Raw genomic sequence first — 26,702 nt, forward strand, 5'->3', positions numbered from 1 at the left:
GATTTCACCACTTTAAAAGGCCCAGCCTCATTTCATGATTAAAGACATTCTACCCTAGTCTTCTTTACCATCAAATCTATTCTTTTCGTTGAGTGTACTATGTTACCTTATCATGTTAACATCATTTGCTATTTCATCACTATCCTATTATGATTAAATATCTGTAGATTTTTTTTTTTTTTTTTTTTGGTGGGAAATATCTTTAGATTACCAAGCTATATAATTGTGCTACGAGCTAGGTTTGGTATACTTACTTTAATTGTTTGGTTTTTTAATCTAGTTCTTTGAAAACTTGAGAATTATATGATTTTTCAATGAAGTAATGATGATATAATATAATCATATTGCAAATGACTTGATTTGTTAAATATTAAATATAATCTTATTGCAAATGACTTGATTTTTCCTGACTTGCTAAGGACAAATTGGATGGCATTACTGGGAAGTTACATGCACCTATAAAAGTTTGTGAACGGGGAAAGTGATGTGGGAGCGTATATAGCAGTTACTAGCCCATGTAAAAGTGTAAGTAGTAGAGATAAGTGACATTGAAGTAGTTTTCAAAGGTTATGATGAGCTATATATCCACCATTGCAATAAGTGTTGTTCAAGCCTAATGAGAGAGAGAGAGAGAGAGAGTTATACAATTTTTCAACGAAGTGGTGATAATATATTAAAATCCAATTGCAAATAGAGAAATGATATGTCCACAATATTTTTACAACAAATTCTAAGTGTTATTATTGATTTTTTATTGTTGGATTAAAAAAATAATCTCAATGTTAAATTCAAATTTGAACCAATAACAATTAACTGCCCATGATTTGTTGTGAAAATATTATAAAAATGTTATGGACGTAACACTTCTCATTGAAAATAACTTGATTTGTCAAAAGATAAATAGTTCGACTCATTGGTAATTTTGTTGGTAATAATTCATAATTTATTGACTGGATAAGGGCAGTTTATCTCAGCATAATAGGGAAGTCACACCTGTAAATGTATGGAAACATGGAAAGTGACGTGGGAGTGTAGATAGCAGTAACCAACATACAAGTGACATCAAAGCAATTTTAAGAAGTTTGGAGCACCATCCAACATTGAGACCAATGTCGTTCAATCCCAAGGGAAAAGAGACACGTGGAAAGACCAACTGTTAGTAACCTTTAAGCCTTAAGTATAAATAAAAGACTCATTTTCAAGAAAAACACACCATTCTCTACCGACAAACTTGCTTATATAGAGATCATATCATTGTCTTGTAACATATGTAGTTTCCTTAAGACTTATTCTATTGTAATTCATAGGGTTTTAGAAGGTGTTCATACTAATAAGTGTTTCCTTGTAATCTTGTTACTTTGTTTAATCTTGTTTATATAAGTTTAAATCATGTTCACAGTTGTTAGTCCTATTTGATCTATAATGCATTATCTTCGACATGGTTTGATGTTTAGAATGCTTACTTAGGCTTGATTTATCAGTTTTTTTTTGTACTTTTTAGCTTTGAACTATTAGTGTTATTATAATTTAGAAGTGCTCAATTTACAATTGCAATTAGTGTTATTATAATTTAGTGTCATGGATTGTAATGACATTTAGGGTGTGTTTGGATACTGTTTATTTTGCTGAAAACTAAAAACAATAAAAAAAATAATTAAAAAGTTACCGTTCACGCGCGGGTGATTATTCATTTCATGTCCCATGAACAGTGCAAGATACGCTGTTCCTTAAAAAAAAAAAAAAAAAAAAAAAAAAAAAACGCAAATGCTGCTCATTTTCATTTGAATCCAAACGCTACCTTAATCTTACTTAGAACTTTAGTCTTTTTTTTTTTTTTTTTTTTTTTTTTTTTGGTTGAGAAAGTAGAACTTTAGTCTTTATACTTGGAAACTTAGAATTTAATATATTTTCCTTTTGCAGTTTGTTGTTATTTGCATTTTTTTCATTCGAGCATAAAAAGCTCTCTTAATTGAGGCAATACCAAATTAACCACGTTCCTTCAAACACAAAGTCAAATAATTCATCCCACTCGTAATAAATTTGAAGCTTGACGAAAGTTATTCAACCGCTCATAATAAGTTAAAATAGGCTAATATTAAAATATATACTCTCTCAAACAAAGTTATATAATTTTTTTTTTTGTGGTAAAAAGTTATATAATTTTTAAACTCATAATAAGTTAAAATAGGCTAATATTAAAATATATACTCTCAAACAAAGTTTTATAATTTTTTTTTTTTTTTTTTTTTTGTGGTAAAAAGTTATATAATTTTTAATTCATTATGGAGTTAGCCTCAATTATTGGAATAAACAATTTGGGAATAAAAAATCCTTAAAAACTTTAACATGATGAATGAGAGTATTCCTACACGAATTTCACCAAATGAGACCCTATTGATGAATTAGACATATAACAGATAATACGTATTGGCTGGATGGTGTTTGGCAATCACTGACTTCAGCCACAGTCCAAACCTTCCACTACCAATCGATAAAAGAATGGCAGTATAGTAAATTTACCAGATCCAAATCCCAGACCTCTGATTGGCTGTCTATAGAAGCTAATTCCCAAATGATAAAACTAGAATATATAAAAATCAATCCAAAACCAGAATAAAAGTCAATCCAAGGGGTATCATTTTAGTGCAGCATCCAACTAGCCCTCCATAGTGGACCTGGCCAAAGCCTCTGGTCAAAAAACCCCTTAATTAAACACTCAAAAACACATAAACTCTAGTCAACAAAGCAGTAATCATCAGCCACACACTCATCCATTGAATTGAAAAAACAAAAAAACAAAAAAACAAAAGTATGATCAATAACAAACCAACCCCCTTCCTCCTCTTAAAAAGCACTTAAATAGAACACGGCTTAAATTGCATATTTGGTCATATTGACATTAATAGAATTTGTTAAATCGAGGTCACTTTAATGACGTGGCATTAATCATTATTATTTTTAATCTATAAAATAAGGGTAGTAACCTTTTTAAAATAAAACATTTTAAAGTATAAATATTATTTTAGAATAAGGGTAAAAAATCGTGGACCAAATATATAATTTAACAAAAAAAACTAAATTTATGAATTTATAACTTTTTAAACTCACTTTATTCCACAAGCTCACCCAACTAAAAATGAAAAAAAACAAAACAAAACAAAACAAAACAAAACATTACTAGAAATACAAAAGTTTCACAAATTGTTAAGGTGATAAATTATAATTGATGCAATATTACATTCACCTAGGTCCAATATTGACAACATGCCACCTTAATAATTATGAAAAAAAATTATACATTCTTTTTGTATCACTAAACTTAATCGAAAAAAAAAAAAAAAAAACATTCATAGTCAACAATGAGCCCTTCAATAAGAACTAAAAAGAAACAAAGCCCTTGCTTGACTTTAAAATAAATAAATAAATTAATTAAATCTCACTTTTTGTAAAATAAAACCATACTCTTGTGTATTGTTTATCAATTATAATTAATTCAATATGAAAGGTCAAATACAAATTTTCAAGTCCTATAATATCTATTATAAAAAAGGGGGAAAAAAAAAAAAAAAACTAATGTCATCCAACTTATATTTTAAGCAATAAATAACGAAAATAAGTATACCTACCCAACACTAATGTCATGAGGAAAAAATTCACAACAACTGTATCACCCAAATTTCGAACCAATTTCCACTTCAAGACCATTTCCGCGTATTCATTTCTTCAGTCTTCACACACACCACACAAAGTCAATGATTCTCTCTCCCCTCCCACGCATACACACACCATTTTCAACAGTTCCACGCATACCAAAATTCCATCTTTGATTCGTTCCTCTTCTCATCATTCAAGCTCCAAAATTCTGAAAACCCCATACACCAGCTTCTTCAATTCTTCCCAATGAATAATAATAATTGTTATTATTACTACTTCCTCACCATATCGATCGCTTTGTTCTTCAATTTTGTCCACTCAGCTTCTTCAGCTGTTGTGGAAGACGATATTCGGTGTCTCCAAGGTTTGAAGAGTTCATTTCACGGCTCAGAAACGAAACTGAGTTCATGGAACTTCTCGAACACCACGGTTGGGTCCATATGCAAGTTCGTTGGTGTGGGGTGTTGGAACGACCAAGAGAACAGAGTATTCAGCATCGAACTACGTGAGATGGAACTCTCAGGTACGGTTCCTGAGTCTTTGAAATACTGTGGGAGTTTACAAACTCTGGATCTCTCAGGTAACAGCCTCTCAGGTTCGATTCCTAATGATACATGTACGTGGTTACCTTATTTAGTAACTTTGGATCTGTCAAATAACGGTCTTGACGGTTCAATTCCAACTCAGCTTGCAAAGTGTTCGTATTTGAATAACTTGGTTTTGTCAGATAATAAGCTTGTGGGTACTATACCTTTTGAGCTTGCTAGTTTGGCTAGGTTGAGGAAATTCTCTGTGGCTAATAATCAGCTTTCGGGTCGGGTACCTGCGGGTTTGGATAGGTTTGGTAACGATGCTTTTGTTGGGAACAGTGGACTTTGTGGAGGACCTTTAGGAAAGTGTGGTGGATTGAGTAAGAAGAATTTGGCTATTATAATTGCTGCTGGGGTGTTTGGTGCAGCTGGGTCTTTGATATTGGGTTTTGGGGTTTGGTGGTGGAACCATTTGAGGTTAAGTAAGAGGAGGAAGAGAGCGTATGGGATTAGGGGAGATGATAATTGGGCTGAGAAGTTGAGGGCTCATAAGTTGGTTCAGGTTTCTTTGTTTCAGAAACCGCTTGTGAGGGTTAAATTGGCGGATTTGATGGCGGCCACGAATAATTTTAGCCTAGAAAGTATAATTGTGGGAACTAGGACGGGGACCACGTATAAGGCCGTGTTGCCTGATGGTTCGGCACTTGCAATTAAGCGGTTGAATACTTGTAAGCTTGGGGAGAAGCAGTTTCGTTTGGAGATGAATCGATTAGGACAGCTTAGGCATCCAAATTTGACGCCCCTTTTGGGGTTTTGTGTGGTGGAGGAGGAGAAGCTTTTGGTTTATAAGCATATGGCTAATGGGACTTTGTTTTCTTTGTTGCACGGAAGTGGTGGTGAATTGGATTGGCCAACTAGATTTAGGATTGGTTTGGGTGCAGCGAGGGGTCTTGCTTGGCTGCACCATGGGTGCCACCCTCCAATTATGCATCAGAACATATGCTCCAATGTGATCCTTGTTGATGAGGACTTTGATGCAAGGATTATGGATTTTGGGTTGGCAAGGCTGATGAATGCTGCTGATTTTAATGAGACTAGTTTTGTCAATGGGGATTTGGGAGAACTTGGTTACGTAGCTCCAGAGTACACGAGCACAATGGTTGCATCGCTGAAAGGGGATGCTTATGGATTTGGAGTGGTGCTTCTTGAATTGGTGACTGGGCAAAAACCTCTTGAAGTGAGCAATGTTGAGGATGGATTTAAGGGTAAGTTAGTGGATTGGGTGAATCACCTCTCTAGTTCTGGTCGAATCAAAGATGCCATCAGTAAGGAACTTTGTGGAAAAGGGTATGATGAGGAAATTTTGAAGTTCCTGAAAATTGCATGCAGTTGTGTGGTTTCTCGGCCCAAGGACAGGTGGTCGATGTACCAGGCTTATCAAGGATTAAAGAGTATGTCCAAGGACCATAGTTTTTCTGAACAAGAAGATGAATTTCCACTGTTATTTGGTAAGCCAGAGAATGATTCCATGTAACTTTGGAGCATTGATGGATGAAGCATGAGAAAGTGGTTTCAGGATTTCTACATCTCGTGGTAAGTTTTTGGAGACTCTTAATGTAAATGGTGTAATCTCCATTTTGGCTAGTTTTCCCCATTTCTCAGTATAGCTGTATTATATAATAAACTGCTTAAAACTATAGGCTTTTGCATTTCGAAAAAAATCTATTTGTTTGCCCTTTGTTGTATTAAATACAGCCTCTAATCAGGCTAAAAGACATTTGAAATATGCTCCCCTGTTTGTAGCCTACTGCAATTAAACATCAGTATGTTATCAAAGGGATCATTCAAATTATTCACAACTTTATCAATTAAGCTTTTTGAAGAATCAGTTTTCTGTTTAAGAAAAAACACCTTAGGTTTCCAGAATACTCAAGATATACTACACGGTCTCTACTATTTTCCTTTCTTAACAGGAATTTCCACAAGATCTGCATATTTTGCTTTACATGCCTATGCTTTGATTGTTCTTATTACCTCCTTTTACATGTTGTAGAAATCGATTTGTGTTGTTTACTGTTGTTTGACTGATGAAATACCATGAGCTCTTCAATAAATTTACAGTTCCAAGGAAAATTATGTGTCAAATTTTGAAGTACTGAGTGTTGACACAGCACACACTGGTGGTCCACTTGCAATTTTCATTTAGTCTTTCAACCAATCATTTAGGTATATTAGTGCCCTTCACTGCCACCCAACCTCTAGTTGTAGTGTTGCCTCTGGCTGACCCCAAGTGGGAGAGTCTGGGTTTGAGTCACTGTGGGTGCTAGTCCTGTATTTTCTGTAGCAAGAAAAAGATTGGTGCCCTAAACTTATAAGCGGTAAGTCCTCTTAAATAAGCAGAACTCACAAAAGCAGATGTGCTCTCTACTGCATGGAGATGAACTACATTCTATCGAGCTTTTTGCTCAACTGTTGGTGTCTTAGTCTTAGAAATATATCTGCATATTTGGACCCTGGATGTGCAATTTTTTTTCCCTAATGTCATTTCTTAACCAGATAGCAACTGACATAATATTCAAGTAGTGAACTTATTGATGAGATGTACCACAAAATTATTACACTCAAATTGGCTTTCATACTGTGATTACAAAAATGACATATTTGCTATTTGTCCCTATATTAATTGAACAAAAATTCATATTTTTCATTTCCTAAGAATTTGGCATAGAAACATTACCCAGCTTGACAGTTTCTTCAATCATTGTCTCCCCCCCCACCCCCCCTCTCTGTACTCTTTTGTTCATTAATCTATGTTCTATATTTTATTTTTGGTATTTGTGCCCTGCAAATGCTTACCCACCACCGTCAGTACTCCACACTTGATTTTTTTGAATGATACAATCTATATATATATGCTACTTTCCTTCTTGCAATTATGTTCTCAATTATCTATAGCCCTTTAATGGTGTCAGTGCTTTCAGCACAACCAGCAATATTTTTTGATAATCTGCAATATCATCATACATTTGAAATTTGAATGCAAATCATCTATAAATGCAAGACATGCGGGATCCTGCAACCTGTGAAGGTTTTTGCAATAGTGGCATATAATCTTGGACATTTGAAAAGTTTATATTGAATTAAAATATTGGCAGATTAGATCTCTATTGTTGCTAAAACTTGGGGCTATTCTGAAAAGAATGGTTTGAGTGATGTTGCTATCACATGAAATGAAGCTTGAAACTGAGGTCTTGGGTCTTGGCAATGGCTAAAAATTGTTAGGAGAAATATTGTGGCTTTGTGGGGACTTTTATGGTAAGACTCACAATTCATGTGAATTGTAGGAATATTATTCTTTGAGTCGTGCTTGGTTTTCATGCAATAGTAGTTGTTTAGAATTTTATCGCTTCATTTGCGAGTTCATAAAGAAATGGAATGAATAAATTATAAAGAAATGGAGTTGAATGTATTTAGGTAATCAAATGGAAAGGGAGAAAAAAATGAAAGAAAAAGAATGGAATGAAATTAAATAAATTTTTTTTTTGATGTTTTAAAATAAAAGAATAGAAATTAATGAAATATAAGTATCATAGAAGAAATGAAATGGATTTATTTTATAACAATATTACTATTATAGCCCTATTTTAAAATAAATGGTTGAACGTATAGGGATATTTTTAGGAAATTTAGTGTAAAATTCATTAAATTAAATTTCATTTCCTTTGATTCTTCTTAATTTTGGGAAAAAAATTGAAGGAATGAGTGTTATCTTTTACGCATACCATTCTCTTTTAAACTCCTAAGTAGGGGTGGCAAAATTGGATGCAATCTGCGAACTCGACACGACACGACACGAAATTAGCAGGTTATGGGTTGAGATTTAATGGGTTCGTGTCATATTTGAGTTGACTCGACGAACCTGTTTGATAAACAGCTTTGGTTAGGGTTCAACCTATGGAACCTGTCTGACCTGTTTAATTAAATGAAATTTTACCAATATACCATTTAAACCCTAGGTATATAAACTTATTAGTTGTTGTAATTTATTTTCTTTGACATATTGTGATTGATTATTTATGATATTGAGATATGCTTTAATTTTGAATGATTATTTGTGATGCGATTACTCATTAGTTCTGAATTTTATATTTAAAATATTTATTTGCTTGTTTTTTCATAAATGTTTTTCTTCATTTTGATAAAATCAGATAAACAGGTCGACACTACTAACCCATTTAATAAATGAGTCGTGTTAGGGTTGAGGAATCTTGATCCGTTTAATAAATATGTCGGTTTAATGTTGACCCATTTAGTCATATACGTATGAGTTGACACGACACGAATCCGACATGCGAATACGAATTGCTACCCCTACTCCTAAGCAAGAGAATTATCTTTCTATATCCTCCATTAAAACTCCCAAAAAATGGAATAGAAAGAATATTTTAAAATGATTACCTTCATTCCTTTCCTTTTTCTCTTTCCAAATGGAGTGTAAAAGGTAAGTATAAAGGGTTTAAAGCGAAATTTGCTAGTTCGTTAATATTTATTTATTCTTCCCTAATTGACTCAAAACTCCCAAATAGAGAGATTGTTTTATTTGGAAGGAAAATAATAAAGGGCCCAGCTAAAGTGTCAGCACGAATCTACTTATAAAATAATGTATCTATAACCCATTTGCCATGCCATTTCGAGACCATAAAACAAACAGCCCATAATTCAGCAAGGGTGTTTGTGGTGTTGTGAAGATTTAAGAGAGAAATCTCATATTTCGCAAAAAAAAAAAAAAAAAAAAGAGAGAGAGAAATCTCATATCTAGTTGCTCTGATGCTTTTGTAAAAGCCTGCGGCGTGTCCCTACTACCCTAGAATATCCTATAAACACTTCAATATGTTAAGTTGATATATAGAGAGGGTGGAGACCAATTGATCAAGATGGTTTTTAGCTGAGTTTGGTTATTGGTAAATGGGTTCACTAGATAATAATATTCATTAACAAGGTGATGGAATTGGAACACGTTTTGGTGTATGGTCTGGCCAATGTTGGAGGGGAAGAATTTATTCCTAATTAGGCAGAAATAAAGGTCATTTTCCATGGTGGGATGTCGTGGTTATTTTGCTCATTGAAGGTGGAATTTATTTGGAGCCAATTCCTGAAAGGCGTTTCATAGAAAATTTCTAGATTTGGGACGGTAAGCTCTTTTCAATACTTGCTGGGCTTAGTAGTAGTCTCGAAGAACATGGGGATGTGGATTCTAAGAGACCACACTTGGGACAATTACAGAGATAGGGGCTGGAGTGTCCAAAAGTTTGCTTTCTTGTGGGAATCTCTCTCATAAGCACATTTCAGAGTAAAATCTTAAAGTTTGTTTGGGATTTTGGTTTTCCAGATCCATGTACACTGTAAATTATTATAAGGTTTTGAGAATTAAGAAAATGAAAAGCTTCCTTCATTGATCAAAATCCTATAGGGACCTGACCATGTCAGGATATCTTGTACATGATGAACTAGAGGCAGAGGGGTACCCTTGATAAGGGAGTCGGAAACCAAGGGAAGGAGGTGTAGGTTACAGTTAGATTGCGGTCTTTACTCTTTAGATCCTGGACTAGTTTTTGATCATGAAAGGTTAGCGGTCCTTCAGCTGTATCTCAAGAGGGAAAAGTTTTGCTGCATAGAAGTATGTAGTAATTGCTGCGTATAGGATTATGTGGCAGTAAAAAGAAAGTGACAAGTGTTTAGGGGTCCACCTGATCATGTGCATTGCAATGACCTTTCAACACATGTTATTTTCTTTTTGTTGTCAGATAACTCATTATGCAACAATTGTTCCATACTAGTATGCCCTTTCCCATCTCAAAATGAGCCACAAGGTAGCCAGTTATGGTCCCAAAAGTTGATATTTTTTCCATTCCCACTTGCCATAAAAAGCCATTTCTAAGGTAGACATTCCCATTCTGTATGGCTTTTTAGATAGTTTTAATTTTACACATTCTCAAAAGTGACTGAAATTGTGACTTTAAAGAATTAACTCTATTTTTTAATACAATTAACTTAAGAATGGCGCGTGATGTTTGCGACATGCATAGAAGAAATGCCCTTGGGTCTATTCATGCAAACTTACAACTACATGTAGGGAAATACGAAATGCCCTTCACAACAATTTAGGCCCTGTTTGATAGAGTTGTTAAACAACTCATTTTTAGTTTTTAAACAACATTACACACATTTTTACACATATTTTCACTCACACGTATTTCAAAAAACTACAAAGAACATTACTCAAACTCCTCTACCAAAAGGGCCCTCAATCATTTGAAACAAATTTCCAGAGTGGAAGAGACTAAGAAAAAGTACAAGCCAAAATATACACATATAGAGATAATGCGTAAAATATGCAAATATCTAGGAAGTTCAAGTCGAATTATCAAGATCAATGAGATCTCCTAAAGTCATCATGTGTAGAGGCTTTGGGAAAGTGGATTTCCAAGTTTGTAATTTTTGATAAACTTGTCGCATGGTTGGATGATATTGCCGATTGGCGTGCAAGCATGCCGATGCTATCTTTGTCAACAAAATCACCTTTTTGGCAACTTCATTTGAAGGATGTGCAAGTCGTTGGTCCAGTACATCTTTCAAAAGAACATTATGGGGTGTCAATGTGGATGATGATGCAAATGGTGATGATAGAAATGAGATCAGATCACTTGGATGCTTTCCCATAACAATTTCCAATGTGATTACTCCAAAACTATAAATGTCGTACTTTTCATTGACTTCCATTGTGTATACAAGCTCTGAAAGTTAAAGATCATAGTTATGTTCTACTTTCAAAAAATGATTCAAACTAAACTCGCAATAGTCCTATGGTTGCTACCTATGTACATGCTACTCCATAACTTCGTAGTTGTAAATTTGAAGTAACAAGTCTAAACCTTTTGCTTCCAAAGGAAAATGATAAAATTATTAACAATTTACTACAAAAATTCTCATTAGAAAAAATTACTACTAAAAATCTTATAAATTAGTGTGAAGGTAATAATGAATATGATTGATGAAACATTTGTCGTGTGTACACATGTGAGTGTAGTCTCACATTGAATAAAGATAAGAATCTTGAGTGGTTTTTTGTTGTTGTTGTTGTTGTTGATAAGAAAGACTGAAACACTTTTATTAAGGATTAGAGAAATTTGTTACATCATGGATAAGAGCTTGCTCAAGAAAGCAAGGTGTCTCTTCAATCCAGCCAATGAAATCAGAAATGCCAAACACATATTTTGCTAGTAAGTGGGCGGCTCTATTACCCTGTTTCTTTGGTAGCCATGCATTCCATAGCAACCCTACACTCCTCCAAGTAGTGCATAGCCCAATAGACCACCTCCCTACCCATTCTTCCCTTTGCACCTGAATGTATCACATTTCGATTATTCCATATAGCCTAAGCGATATAGACCACCTCAGCCACCATTTCTTCGTTGACACGGTCTCCCACTAGCAAATCCCACAACACCTCAATGAACGATTGCACTCCATTTCAGCCCAGCGTCACAACTATTTTCGACCATGACCAGACCTCTCTAGCTCGTGGGCACGTCCAAAACAAGTGACCTGTCGTCTCGACATCCATTTGGCATACATCACATATCTGGTCTTGCACCACATTCCTTCGCCTGAGGCTAACTTTAGTGGGGAGGATATCCTTGCATGTACGCCATGCATAATGACGTATTTTGTGGAGGTAAAGGTAGGCCCCATAACCTCTTCCAAAATAGTCTCATCTTGTTGTTGTTCGAGCTTGCACCATGGTCCCTGGATTTGGAAAGGCGCATTGCTACACCATAGGCACTCTTAACACTGAATTTGCCATTAGGTGCTTCCGCTCATATTAGTTTATCTGGAGGAAGGCAAGAGCTTATGGGAATACCTTTTATCAACTTTGCTTCGAAAGGCATAAACAATGCGTCAATTACATTTTTCTTCCAACTTGCTATGGCTTGGTCAATCAGTTCATTGACTTTTATGTCTTAGTGCAAAAACATCCTGGGTAAGGCAACTTTGTACGTGGAGAAAGAAGGCAACCATTTGTCACCCCAAACACGGATACTACTGCCATTACCAACTTTCTATTGTGCCCCCTCTCTCACCAAGTGCTGGGTAGACATAACACTGCGCCACGAATAAGAAGGGTTGTTACCAAGTGAAGCTTCAATGAACTCACACCGAGGAAAATATCTCGCCTTGAGCACCTGGTACACCAAAAAGTTTGGATTTGTTTAGAGTCTTCAACCTTGCTTGGCTAGGAGAGCCATATTGAAATATTTGAGTTGTTCAAAACCCATACCACCACAACTTTTTGGCGCACACAGTTTCTCCCAACTAAGCCAAGCTATTCTCTTCTTTTCCTTCTGTTGACCCCACAAAAGTTCCTTTTCATGCTTGTCAATTCTTCACATAGTGAATCCGGTAATCTGAAGTAGCTCATGGTATACATTGGAATAGCTTGTGCCACCACCTTATTGAGCACCTCCTTTCCCGCCTTTGAGAGCAGCTTTTCCTTCCATCCCGCCAGTTTTCTATGAAGCTTCTCTTTAATCTCATTGAAGGTATTTCTTTTTTTCTTTCCCACCAGCGAAGGCAGACCCAAATATTTCTCATGTTGCTTAATAACTTGTGCACCAAATCTTTGCTTTATCTCCTCTTGGATTGTAGTGGGGGTGTTTTTACTAAAGAATAGTGACGTTTTGGCCCGGATAAGCTGTTGGCCCAATGCTTTCTCATAAACTCCTAGGATTCTTTGAAGGGCATAACATTCTATAAAAGAAGCCTTGCAAAAGATCAAACTATCATCTGCAAAGAAAAGGTATGATAACTTTGGGCCACAATGACACACAGCAACACCTACCATTACTCCATTTGCAACTAAGGCATGTATCATTGCTGAGAGACCCTTTGCACATAAAATAAAAAGATAAGGTGATAAGGGGCCTCCTTGATGGATTCCCTTAGATGGAATGATATTACCCCACCTCATTAATCTTTACAGAGTACGTAACAGTTGTGACACACTACATAATGAGCTTCCTCCATTTTTCATCAAAACCCAGCTTATCCATGATTTTATCCAAGCAAACCCACTCCACCTTATCATATGCCTTGTTCATGTCAAGTTTTAGAGCCATCTCCCCAACCTTCCCCCCTTTTTTCTGACTAATATGGTTTATAGTCTCAAAAGCTACAAGGACATTATCAATGATCAACCTGCCGTGCACAAAAGTACTTTGGGTATCGCTAATAATGGAAGGTAAAATTTTCTTTAACTTGTTAGCTATGGCTTTGGATGCAATTTTATACACCACATTACATAAGCTTATAGGCCTATAATCAGTTACATTCTTAGACATCTTCACTTTAGGAATAAGCACAATATGAGTTTTGTTAAAATCAGGAGGGATATTACCATGGTTAAGAAAATTCAATACCGTTGCTGTGACCACCTCACCACTTATCGCCCAAATTTTTTGGAAGAACATGGGGGGCATGCCATCCGGTCCTGGTGCTTTTAATGGGTATATATGCTTTAAAGCCAGTTTAACTTTTGCTCCTCTGAAGTTTCTAGTCAACGCCTGGTTCATTGAGGGAATAACTTTTGGCTGGACAACTTGGATCATTTTTGAGAATTCCGTGGGCTGACTGGTAGTAAACAACTCATTATAGTACGCCATCACCACCTCCTCCACCTTTTTATCTTCCTCGGGTTGAAGCTTTTGCATGGAAGAAGCTTGTGTTTTTATCCCCTGACTGAAACCAGTTAAGTTTTGATCGTTGTCTTCGAATATCATTCTACTTTTCTAGCCAACAATTCGGGTCAGTTCAGGTACCCTTTAGCTCTTGGTTGATCTCAGGGGATGGAGGTTGAAGTTTAAGCCACTCAAGCCGTTTCTGCAACTCCGCTACCTTTCTTCCCAAGTGCCCTAACTTTCTTTTGTTCCAGACTTCCAAACTGGCACGACATTAACCTAAGAAATTCTCAAAAACACCTCCTGTGCTAACCATCTTTCCTTTATCCCAAGCCTTCTTTACCACCTCTTCACACCTTTGGTCTCTTAACCACATTGATTCAAATCTGAATGTCTTCTGGGCTTTCCTTTTCCTCAGTTTCTGCACCATTCGGAGCGCTAAGGGCGAATTATCCGATACTGAGGAAGAAAGATGGAAAAGTTTGGCCTCTGGGAATATATTCACCCAATCCGGTGTTGCCAAAGCTCTATCCAGTCTCTCCCTTTATTTGCATGCCATCAGCCCGGTGATATATCCACGTGAATTTTAGGCCATTGAAACCCAAGTCACGGAGACCGCAAAAATTAATAGTGTCAATGAAGTTCTTCATCTGCTGTCATAGTCTATCACTCCCACCCTCCTTCTCTGAAGCCCCTGTGATTTCATTAAAGTCGCCAATAGTGAGCCACAGCAATGTTGAAGTTCCTTTAAGGTGTCTAAGCTATGCCCACGACTCAGGCCTTTTTACTGTATTTGGATTGCCATAAAACCCCGTGAGGTGCCACCACCCTATACCTTCTCCACCATCCACTAAAGCGTCAATATGTGTCTGAGAATACGTCTAAACCTTCACCATTGTTCCTTCCTTCCAAAGCATTGCCAGGCCCCCACTCTTCCCTTCACTTGGTATTATCAGCCCATGTTTCATGTTACACTTGTCCTTGACCATACCCATCCACTCTCTATTTGATTTCGTCTCCATAAGGAAGACTATAATGGAATCTTCATTGCTAACCACTTTTTCCAAGGCTTTAACTAATCGAAGGTTCCCAAGCCCCCAGCAGTTCCAACTAATGAGACTCATTGGACCTGGTGGGATTGCTCAGCAGCCTCTGCTGATCCCAGTTATGTCGCCATAAGAATGCTCAAGTTTTTGGTTTCCACGTCTAGGTTTAGTTTCTTTTCTGTTGGGTTCTAAGACTTTAGGTTTAAATGTATTAGAGCTTCAATTTGTAATGTTGGCAAACCATGATTAAAATGTTTTAGTCTTTGTTTTAGACTTGCTTAAAGTGTGTTTATATGTAAAGTTGGAATCGAGTGTTCTACAAGATTTACTGTGTAAATTTTCCTAGCTCGATCGATTGAAAATTAGACTCGATCGATCGAAGCTCATGCAGATTGTTTTTCTACAGAATTTTCCAACTCAGCCCAAGCCCGTTTGACGTGTAAGGTTTTATGTTTTGCCTTAAGTATAAAAGGGAAAACCCCAGCCACATTTTATAATTGCTTCTTATGTTGTGTGTGTGAATCTTTTGTGAGATCAAGAGGTGGTTGCCTTCACACATACTTAGGATTTCCAAGATTCAAGATTATGTTGAGAACTTGGGTGATCAATTTAGTTGCTAATTCAAGAGCTTAAAGATACACAAGCGGGGGTGCTTGTACTTGCTGGGAATCTAAGAAAGAAGTAGTCAGTGGACTCGGAGCTGTCACGTGGTCGTGGTAGTAAGTTTCCTACTCGAGATAACAATAGGATGTTAGTGGTCTAAGTCGCTATTGTGTAAAATTTAATTCTTTCATAGTGGATTCAGTTTTACCTTGAGGATAGCTAGGTTAAATCCTCTCAAGGTTTTTTATCGGTTTGGTTTTCCTAGGTTATCATATTGTTGTGTTCTTTATTTTCCACACTTTACAATAATATGATATTTGTGTTAACCTAGACTTGATAATTTGACTAAGTAATCACTTGGCTAATTAACTAGGTTAATCTGGTTGTGTTTTAAGGGGTTTGAAAACAAACATTTTCCATGCACGTAACCTTAGAAGGGTTAGTTTTAAGAACCTCACATTTTCTTTTTGGGTCATTTGCCAAATAAACACATTCCATTCCATCCTGGCTTTTTGAACCCAAGTGTAGTCTAGCCTAACCGCCCCTTTTTGGGCTTTCTTTAGGCACCTCATTAAATCCCACATGCCCACTATTCGGCCCAATAGAGGATTTAGGAATGGTTGAGGTCTTACTTTTATTTTTCTTAGGCCTACCTTTATTATTTTTCCTATCATCAATAGTTTCAATCCGACCCACTTAGAATTTGACTTCCATGGGGGACAGCTTAGATATTGGGGGAGGCAAGTTAGCTATTTCCTTTTCTGAAAACTTAATAGAGATCCCAAATCTTCCATTAATCTTACGTTAATCCCAATATGCCGCTTCTTGCCAAATATAGTTAGAGATGGATCTGGATTGGGAATGTTTGAATTCAAAAAGGCAGGATCAGAATTTATTGCCTCATCAATCTCCCTTATTCTCGCCTCAAAATCAGGGATTTGTGTATGTGGGCCCATTGTGTTAGTGCCATGCACATGGCTTTCATTTTGTGCGCTATCGCTGCTCCTCATGTCCACATACATCGACGCCGACTAAGCTTCAGTAATAACATCTCTGGCACCAATGTTGATCACCTCATCGGCCTTTGAACTTGCTATCATGTTCGCATGGTGGGCCAAAACCCGTCCTTCAGTTTGTCGTGGTGCAGATCAGTTGGTACCTAAACTTTCAAAACCTTGCATCTCTACTATCGTTTTCCTCGTCGGACTGAACTGAGGAGCTCTAAGCCACGGACCGAACTATTGCTCCTCCCTTGATAGAGTGCCCTTGCTGTTCAGCCACACACCACACTCTTTGTCGTCATGCATAAGGTGTCCACACCAATAACATATATTCGGCAACCGCTCATACATAAATGAAACCCATCCTTTTCTGCCTTGATCCTAGGTAATCATTCTGCCTCTGTTCAATGGTTTTGTGACATCCACCATGTAACATCCCGTGAGTTTAAAAAAATAATAATTAAAATAAATAAAAGAAGGTAAGTCAGATTTTTGTGGACCAAGTGTGCCCCCACCTAACCCCACTACCCATCACACAATCCACTCCCTCTTTTCTCTCTTTGGCCGGTCACTCCCACTCTTGTTCTCCTTTTCTTTTTCTTTTTCAGTCAACACAACACACATACACACACTCCTCTCCCTCACCCTCCCACCGGTACATTCCTCATCCTCACCTCTACCATTTTTTCCGGCAAAATCACTAGAAAATCCTCAAGAACATCACACCTTCACATAAGTTAATTGAGGTAAAAGTCTTAATCTCTTTTGATGAGTATTATGTTCTTATTTGAGGTTATTTTACCCAAGCTTTAATAATGATTTTCATGTGATTTAAGAGCTTTGAAAATGATATTCATGTGTTATATGTATGGGTTTTGGTCTTGGTGGATGTAATTGTTGAGTGAGTTCATGCTTTTTACAATGTTGGGTATCTAGGGCTTGTTATGGTGAAAATTTAGGGGTTTTGAGGTATATCTTGTGAAATGATATTGTGAATATATTTATGGTTTATTTGGAGCTAGTTAAAGATCTAAATTGTTTGTTTGAAAGGATATTGTGATTTTGGTGTCATGGGTCTCTTGATGATGTTGTGAAAACCATGTGGAAACTATTTATAAATTATTGAGGTTTTGATGTTAGAAATAACACCTTGTATGATTCATAAGTATAATGGGAGTCTATGTCTTGTAAAGTAATTGGTTGAGAAACTTTGGAGATGGAAAATATTATTTGTGAGGCTAAATCTAGGCTTGCCTAATTTAGTGCTTATTTGGCAATTCCTAATATGTAGCTAGATACAATTTCAAGCTTTGTGCTCATTGTGATAGATTTGCTTGACATTGTTTAGGTTCTAGCTAATCTCCCCTTGGAGCTTGGAGAATTAGGATTTTGCGGTTGCTAGGTAAGTAGCTTTTAATGGGCATTTTTGAAAAATAACCATATCTTATAAATATTGTTTTTGGGTCAACACATTTTGGAAAATTAATGGTGGAGCTATGTTTTTCTAAAAGGTGTTGTGTTATGACCCTACTATATATGATTATATATGAAAATACATATTCTTATTACATATGGGGGATTTGCATGATTTGTTAGCAAAGAAAAGACTAGCATCTTTGATTAAATTCTAGAAAATGCGTATTATGGATTTATTGCATTATTTGCAAAAATATAAAGATGCTTTATCTTGGCCTATGTTAATTGGGAAGTTAATACAAAATCTCTTTGGCAAGAAATAAGTTGAAGGCATTGAGAACCTTGTGAATATCTTGGGCATTCAAATATTTTATGAAACTACTTAGAAGTGAATTATGTATTTTGAATTAAAGTTATGTGAGCTCTTTATGTTCTACCCATGCGCTGTGACATGTGATTACTCGGTGATTACCTAGCTAAATACTATAGTCTGTGTGACATTAGTATCTTAGCACCCGTCCTTGTGATGGTTATTAGTTCCGGCTTTGTGTCGGCGATGAGTTCCGGCTTTGTGTCGGCAGTTTAGTTCCGGCTTTGTGTCGGCAATGAGTTCCGGCTTTGTGTCGGCGATTATCATGTGGCCTTGGGTTAGATTTTCTGGTTTGGAACGGTGTTGTTATTGCTCATAGTATAGTAAGTAGTTTCATGTTGAGATATTTTGAGGAATATATAGTATGTAATCTCATGAGAACATTTTGAGAAGTTTTGTGTTGTGTCAATTTATTCATTATTGTCATATTATTTAATGGAAATGGTTTTGTAGAAACTATTTGGAAACTCCCGAATTAAAAGCATGATTTGTAAATTGTTACCATCATGAAACTTGCATTTACCCACCCCCTTTAATTATGCTACTTACTGGGGTTTGTCTCATTCCATTATTTTTATAACTTTTCAGAGTAGGCAACAATCTTTTGAGACAGCTTTTTGGTGGCTAATAGTAGTTAGACTAACTACTGATGGAGGCTGAATTTTTGTGTAATGGATATATTAGATGGCGTACATCTTAGTCTAGGCTTGACTCATTCTTTTGTATTATAGTGGTTATGACTGTATTTCCACTGTTGGGACAAGCTGTTGTTACATAATTGTTGTTTTCAGACCTCTATTCTTTTGTGGCCTATGGTCCTTGTAATTAATGCTTAGAGCTCTGACTTACTCTGAAAGTATATTCTATGGGATGATTATGATAATTCTTGTTGTTGGCACTTGATAATGATTATGTGGATTGAATTGTCAAAAAAGGAAAAATTTACAGGTAATTGAGACGTCTCTCTCATGTTTTGGACCCTTTGGGGTTTGGGGCGTGACACACCACCACTCTGACTCTCATGAAATTACCACCTTTCATCTCGGCCCCATCCTTTGGTCTTGAAACTGTACCCAGAGTTGCTCCAAGACTTATTGCGGCCTCCACCGTCATCAACGAGAATGGCAAATTATGAATCTGGACCCAGAACGATGTTCTATTGAAACTGAGTTCTTTGATTGGGCATGAACCATCATATCGCTGTAAGACCACCAAGTGTCTGTCGAAAGCCCATGGCTCACCTTGAAGAACTTTCTCCGCATCCGCCTCCAGTTCAAAAGCTATTAGTAAGATGTTATCGCCTGCTATGATCACTTCAAAGTTTCGTTTTGGGCACCATATTGGTTTGAAAGTTCTCGCTACTGCCTCAATGTTGAGCGTTCTTCTAGTGAAGAACTTTGCGGCAAATACAAATTCCATCACCTTTTTATCTTTTGATAGGTCACACTTCGTTCCCTCCACTTTAGACAGCGACATCTTCTTCCACTGCTGATTGAGATCCTCCATGGTGCCTTAGTGGTAGCGCACCAACCAAACCTAGCCCTCCTAGCACTAAGAGTACTATAAGGAACGAACGTCCTTTTTAAGGAGAAGGGGATAGAACTATACTACAAGGGTGAGAGGGGGCCTACTCGCACCTTGAGAACTGCACCTATAAGATTTTTACAGAAAAGCAATTGTTACCTATGAAAGTATGAATACTAACCAACAAGTGACATCGCTTGGGTGATTAATATAACATAGTTAAGCTCGTATCCTTTTGGGATAAGTGTATCTCATATAATATATTAAGGCATAAATGTACTTTTAGTCCCTACATTTTGGTCCCTACATTTTCATTTTACCACTTTTAGTCCCTAAACCAATTAACGCATGACATTTAAGTCCTTACCGTCACCCAACTAACAGAAAAAACTGACGTGGCTGACGGCACATTAAAATAATAATTAAAAAAATCTATTTTGGCATTAAAAAATGCCACATCAGCATTAATTTATTAATTTTAATTAAATAAAAAAATTAAAAACAAAATTAAAAACAAAAAATTACAGATCTAAGAACATAAGAACATAAGAACTTGTTCTTCAATGTTCTTCTTAAATCAAGAAATAAACCCAGCAACGACATCAAACCCAGAATCAAAGAGCAAACCCAGAATAAAAGAACATGAACATCAAAGAACTTGAACACTACTTTAAAAAAATCAATTTAATATATAAAACCACCTAAAATTTAAAATAAAATATATTATCCAGAAATAAATTATTCACCAATCGCTCAGTGTCCTTGAGCGCAAACCAACCAACCCACCAACTTCCATTCCATGACCACATCTCCATGGCTCTAACTGCACCTCCTTCTTCTTCTTCTTCCTCCAATCTCCTCCAATTTCCACTTCACTCTTGCTCCACAACCGCTCTCTTCTCTAATCTCGCCACCAGCTCTCGCTTCTTCCAGTCTCCATGGCCACCGCCTCTGCTTTCGTCGCACAAGACCGCGATTTCTCCAATTATGATCAAGAAGATTCAGTGTAAAGTGAAATGCTCTGCGAAATCCACGGCGGAGGAGGACCAGTTGAGCGAACCGGAAACCCTAGCCGTTGATGGTGATGAATCCAGAGAAGATGAGAAGGTCGAGCAACCCCAGAGCTCATTGGCAACTACTGAACATCAATAAAGGAAAATGTCGTTGCTGGGTTTGATCTTTGATTTTGGGTTTGATGTCATTGATGGGTTTGATGTCTTTGATATTCAATCTGGGTTTGCTCCTTGATTCTGGGTTTGATGTTGTTGCTGGGTTTATTTCTTGATTTAAGAATAACATTGAAGAACAAGTTCTTATGTTCTTAGATCTGTAATTTTTTGTTTTTAATTTTTTAATTTAATTAAAATTAATAAATTAATGCTGATGTGGCATTTTTTAATGCCAAAATAGATTTTTTAAATTATTATATTTATGTGCCGTCAGCCATGTCAGCTTTTTCTGTTAGTTGGGTGACGGTAAGGACTTAAATGTCACGCGTTAATTGGTTTAGAGACTAAAAGTGGTAAAATGAAAATATAGGAACCAAAATGGAAAAAAGCCAAAATGTAGGGACTAAAAGTGCATTTACGCATTATATTAACTATGCGTGATCTCATCATTATTCAATGTACATGAGACTTCACTTACATGTGTACATCCAATAACATTAGCAATATGATAAATAAGTTGATATGAAAATGAATGTGATTGATATGACACATTAATTTGAAAAGCCTATATAATAAAATTTGTATTAGCTAGTTTTACAATCACTATTTAGGGAAAAATGCCCATACACTTTTTGAACTCTCAACCATTGGACAAAACATTCCCTGAACTTTTATATTGGCCAATTCACTTCATAAACTATACATATATGCCAAATCAATACATTTGTTAGTTTGGAGTTAAAAAATTAATTGAATATGTGAGATGCACATGTTCCTAAAAAACTAACTAAACTAAAGAGATCCAACCCAAAAATTAAAGCAAACCAAGTATTTCTACTAGAGAATTAAATTCGCATATGGAGATTAAAAAAAAATTCTTTGTGGATCTAAATAGCAATTTCTTTCAAGTGGACCCTATAATCCCTTCACCCAAATCCGCCCATATATCGATCCTAGCTATATCATCAATGGCACTATAAATACTCCAAGCCCAAGAGAATAAGTTAAGCTTTTTATAACCATTAGTATTTGTTTATTTCAATCATCCTCATACTACTGCGTCGCTGGTAAGTGTTGCTTCCAAAACACAGCTTAATAATTAAAGCCTTGAACACAGTTTCGTGACGTTGTTATAGTAGTAAAATGACAGCTTTAACAAGTGTTCTTAAAAGCGGCCAGGATATGAAGATCAATACCACACAGTATGAGCAGAGAGAAACACCACATCTCTTTAATATACAATGGTATATTACTGTTTGTACAATTGCACCCACTATATACAAAAATCCGCAACACTTCTGAAATCGCCTCACATGTTTCTTCATCAACTTTAGCAAACATGATTAGATCGTCCAAGAAGAATAAGTGTGAGATATATTGTTACTGAAACTGAAAACTGAAAACACTGTAGCAAAATAATTTTTAAATGTGTGAATAGTATATGGACTCATGAACAGTGCATAAATCGTGTTTTGTCTCCTGCACAGTAAAATCATGTGATTTTACTGTTCACACGCAAAAAAAAAAAAAAAAAAAAAAAAAAAAAAAAAACTGAAAACACAAAACATGGACGCCACTTTCAGCTGAAACCAAACGGGTACATAATATATAACATATTATATATTATTATATGTTAATTCATTATACTAGTAAAATATAATATATAATATTCTCAGCAAAAAAAAAAAAAAATATATATATATATATATATAATAGAATTGATATTGATGGTTATAAATAAATAAATAAAATTGATATTGATGTGTTAGTAATAATACTAAAATAGGCCTCAAATAAATAGTCTTAGTCATTGTACATGTAGTGTTCTGATGTGTGGGCAGAGCACACAAATCAAATAAGTATTAAATAGTTATAATGTTATATATATATATATATATATTTTTTTTTTTTGATGAAAGTTATAATGTTATATTAAAAAAAAAACAAAAGAGGTAGAGTTTGAATTTTTGAATGATGTTCACGTGGGCTATCAGTGACTTGTCAAGCACACAAAAGGAAGAGAAAGTATATTATAAGATATATGCTTATTATGTGACAAACTATTGTTGGTAGTCATTCTTTATTAAGCAAAAAGAGAAAAAGTTGTCCATTATTTGAAAGAGTCAAAGAGCAGCCACTGGTTATGTCTCATATGTTTGGCATCCAAGGAAGAGAAGAGTCAAAGAGCAATCTCATATGTTTGGCGTCCAAGGAAGAGAATGTATATATTATAAGACTAGGCATATGCATTTTGCACTCACACACACTACAGAACGAAGGAAATGGATTCAAAGGCACAAGTAGCTGATAAGCCACATGCAGTTTGTATTCCATGCCCAACTCAAAGTCACATGAAGGCAATGCTAAAGCTTTCAAAGCTTCTCCATCATGAAGGGTTTCACATAACCTTTGTGAACACTGAGTTCAACCACCAACGTCTTATGAAATCTAGAGGTCCCAACTCCTTTGATGGCTTGTCTGACTTTCGATTCGAAACCATCCCCGATGGCCTTCCTCCATCAGATATCAACGCCACCCAAGACATCCCTTCTCTTAATGAATCCATTATGAACAATTTCTTGGCTCCATTTTCTGACCTCCTTGTAAAACTCAACAGTGCAACTTCAGATAATCCTCCAGTTACTTGTATTGTTTCAGATGGTTTCATGCCGTTTACAATTACTGCTGCTCAAGAATTCAAAATCCCTGTTGTGATGTTCTTCTCTATCTCTGCTTGCAGCTTAATGGGTGTTCTGCAGCTTCCTTCTCTCAAGGACAAAGGCATCATACCTCTTAAAGGTGTAACAAAAAGTGCAAAATCCAATTGAAATCTTGCATTATTTTATTGTAATTAATCATTGTATGCTGAAAACTTTTTTGTCTTTGCAGATGAGAGCTATCTGACAAATGGGTATCTTGACACAATTATAGACTGGATTCCTGGTATGACAGACATACGTTTAAGGGATCTTCCAATTAGCTTTGTAAGTACCATTGATCCAAATGAAATTGTTTTTAGATCTGTGGTTGATGCAGCAGAGAGAGCTCCTAGTGCTTCAGGAATTATTGTTCACACATTCGATGAGTTAGAGCATGAAGTTTTGCATGCTCTCTCTACCATGTTTCCTCATGTATATGCTATTGGCCCTCTAGAACCACAACTCAATCACTTATCCAATGATCATTTGGAATCAATTGGGTATGGTTTATGGAAGGAAGAAAATGTGTGCCTCAATTGGCTTAATTCAAAGGCACCCAACTCAGTGATATATGTGAGTTTTGGTAGCATAGTTGTCATGACACCATCGCAATTGGTTGAGATTGGTTGGGGACTCGCAAATAGTAAGCACCCATTTTTGTGGATAATTAGGTCTGACTTAGTTGAAGGTGGATCAACGATTTTGTCACCTGAATTTCAAGAGGAAATTAAAGAAAGAGGTCTAATAACTAGTTGGTGCCCTCAAGAGGAAGTGCTAAACCACCCCTCAATTGGAGGGTTCTTGACACATAGCGGCTGGAATTCAACCATTGAAAGTGTGTGTGCAGGAGTGCCAATGCTTTGCTTACCATTCTTTTCAGATCAGCAAATGAATTGCAAGTATACTTACAATGAATGGGCCATCGGCATGGAAATTGACTTTGATGTCAAAAGAGAGGAAGTAGAGAAGATTGTAAGAGAATTGTTGCAAGGAGATAAGGGAAAGAAAATGAAGAAAAAGGCCATGGAGTGGAAAAAATTGGCCGAAGAGGCCACAAGTCCACTTGGTTCCTCATCCATTAATTTAAAAAATTTGGTGAGTGAAGTGCTTTTATCGAAAGGCTAATGTATGCTACTACTTTCCTTAAGCTTAGGATCTGTTACTTCGCTTGTCTTTAGACTCTCTCTCAATTTGGTCTTCCTTTTTTAAAGTTATTTTTTATATTTTCTTGTTTATGAGGTTGGTCGTTTGTTGTTATTGTTAATGTTTTTTAATAATAAACAGAAGGTATTATTTAAGATATAGACATTTAGATTTACTGCATCGGCACTCTCTGAGTGAACCCAATTATATTACATCCTAGGCATAGCATTGAAAAACAAAAGGAAACTGAGAAAAATCAATAGCTCTGCTACTTTGATCTCTACTCGTTGTTGTCAAAATATTAGTGCTGTTGATACCATATTTTATTGACTTTTAATTTTAACGGAAATTTAAGTCTTAAATAAAGAGATTAAGCAAATTTTATCTGCCCAAAATTTTTGTTCGTTTCAATCAATTTTGATTGGATTAACCAAATTTAATTGAGATTTACTTGAAATCCGACCATTTGAATCTTTGATTGAAGTAATTTGGTCCTATATAAATATCGTGAAACTCCCTTCAGAATGACTGTTCACAAGCAAAAGTCAGGCTTGAAACGTTTATTATTTTATAAAATATACCACAATTTTCTATTAAAAATCTGAAATACATCATGGATTTTTCTTTTTCTGAAACATTGTCAAATGTTTCTTTGTGGCTTGGATGATCCCAAAATTTTGGACAAAAATTAACTCTTAATTGTCTTCTTCTTCTTTTTTATTTTTATTTTATAGAATTTGATAGTTATAACAATAAGTGAGGGGAGACACAAACTCTGATTCTTTTAATAAAGGATTTGTAATTTTTTTATAATTAGCTTTTATATTTTTTGAAACGTTTTTCAAATTTTATTAATATTGAGATGTGAAGTAACGTCTCTTTCATCAACATCGATAAATAACTAACATATCTAGCAAAGTTGTGAGCTACAAAATTACTTTATCTTCAAACATGGGAAAAACTAACACTAGTAAAAGCTATGTCATCTTTCTATTGTTGAGGCTACAAATTTGCAACAACCAAGTTTGTACCCAAACTTTGTCTTTCACAATATACTCTCTAAAAAAACAAATTTGGCTCCAAAAATCTGTTTTCTACTCAAAATACCCTGACATTTTTTTTTCTCAAAATCCCTATTTTACCCTCTATTTTTTAATTACAAAACACAATACCTTTTTTTTTTTTTTTTTGGTCAGCAAAAGAACTTTCATTAAACTTAAAAATTAATAAGTCTATTACATCTTAGGCTAGCTTTGTCAGCAGCTAATATACTTTCCACCACAGACGGAGGATTCAAAAAGATTACAAAAGAGTTAACACTACTAGCACCAAGCTTAGCCAACGCATCAGCACACTGGTTGGCCTCCCTATATATGTGAACTATTTGCTTGTTGGGGATCTCGCTCAGCAGGTTCCTGCAATCAGTTAGTAATGGTTCCATTAACAAGTTGACAGTATTATTATTCATCAACAAAACAACACTCAAAGCATCCATCTCGATAATTAGATTACTAAGTCCCATCTCCTTGGCTAATAGAAGCCCATCTCTTAGAGCCCACAATTCTGCCATATAGCTATTTGAGCCCCCAAGAGGCCTTGCAAATCCTTTCAACCATTGCCCATCATGATCTCTAATGACTCCACCACCACCAGCCCATCCAGTGCTCAACACAATACCTTTGTGACTTTGTTAATGGTCTTTCACTGTCCGCTCAAAAACCCAATCTCACAAAGCACACCTTGCTTCAAAATATGAGATTATTTTGGATTCGTTTTCCTTATTATTATTATTTTTTTGGTTAGCACATATATA

General features: G+C 35.8%; 3 protein-coding genes and 1 long non-coding RNA gene across 4 annotated transcripts; 3 read left to right on the plus strand and 1 right to left on the minus strand.

Moving 5' to 3' along the window:
* Window positions 1–3,658: 3,658 nt before the first annotated feature.
* LOC126715040 (probable inactive receptor kinase At1g27190) lies at window positions 3,659–6,069 on the plus strand. Its single transcript, XM_050415472.1, has one exon. It carries the CDS (start codon window positions 3,901–3,903, stop codon window positions 5,716–5,718), a length of 1,818 nt encoding a protein of 605 aa, XP_050271429.1. The 5' UTR covers window positions 3,659–3,900; the 3' UTR covers window positions 5,719–6,069.
* A 6,498-nt stretch (window positions 6,070–12,567) lies between these two features.
* Window positions 12,568–13,086, minus strand: LOC126703447 (uncharacterized). Its single transcript, XM_050402404.1, has one exon. It carries the CDS (start codon window positions 13,084–13,086, stop codon window positions 12,568–12,570), a length of 519 nt encoding a protein of 172 aa, XP_050258361.1.
* Window positions 13,087–17,060: 3,974 nt separating this feature from the next.
* Window positions 17,061–19,237, plus strand: LOC126715041 (uncharacterized). The gene is made up of 3 exons (XR_007651739.1): window positions 17,061–17,314; window positions 17,917–17,970; window positions 18,943–19,237. It is a non-coding gene; the product is annotated as an uncharacterized LOC126715041 (long non-coding RNA).
* Window positions 19,238–23,313: 4,076 nt separating this feature from the next.
* Window positions 23,314–24,923, plus strand: LOC126715043 (7-deoxyloganetin glucosyltransferase-like). Its single transcript, XM_050415473.1, has 2 exons — window positions 23,314–23,846; window positions 23,937–24,923. Exons 1-2 carry the CDS (start codon window positions 23,330–23,332, stop codon window positions 24,869–24,871), a joined length of 1,452 nt encoding a protein of 483 aa, XP_050271430.1. The 5' UTR covers window positions 23,314–23,329; the 3' UTR covers window positions 24,872–24,923.
* The last annotated feature ends 1,779 nt before the right edge of the window (window positions 24,924–26,702 follow it).

Source organism: Quercus robur, chromosome 2 (genome assembly GCF_932294415.1).
Source record: "Quercus robur chromosome 2, dhQueRobu3.1, whole genome shotgun sequence".
NCBI lineage: Eukaryota > Viridiplantae > Streptophyta > Magnoliopsida > Fagales > Fagaceae > Quercus > Quercus robur.

Excerpts from the sequence above, each read along its gene's own strand:
- LOC126703447 (XM_050402404.1), bottom strand. The coding sequence starts at position 13,086 with ATGGTAGGTGTTGCTGTGTGTCATTGTGGCCCAAAGTTATCATACCTT.
- LOC126715040 (XM_050415472.1), top strand. The coding sequence starts at position 3,901 with ATGAATAATAATAATTGTTATTATTACTACTTCCTCACCATATCGATC.
- LOC126715043 (XM_050415473.1), top strand. The coding sequence starts at position 23,330 with ATGGATTCAAAGGCACAAGTAGCTGATAAGCCACATGCAGTTTGTATT. Across the intron at positions 23,847-23,936 it reads AGGCATCATACCTCTTAAAG|ATGAGAGCTATCTGACAAAT; the intron begins GTGTAACAAAAA and ends TTGTCTTTGCAG.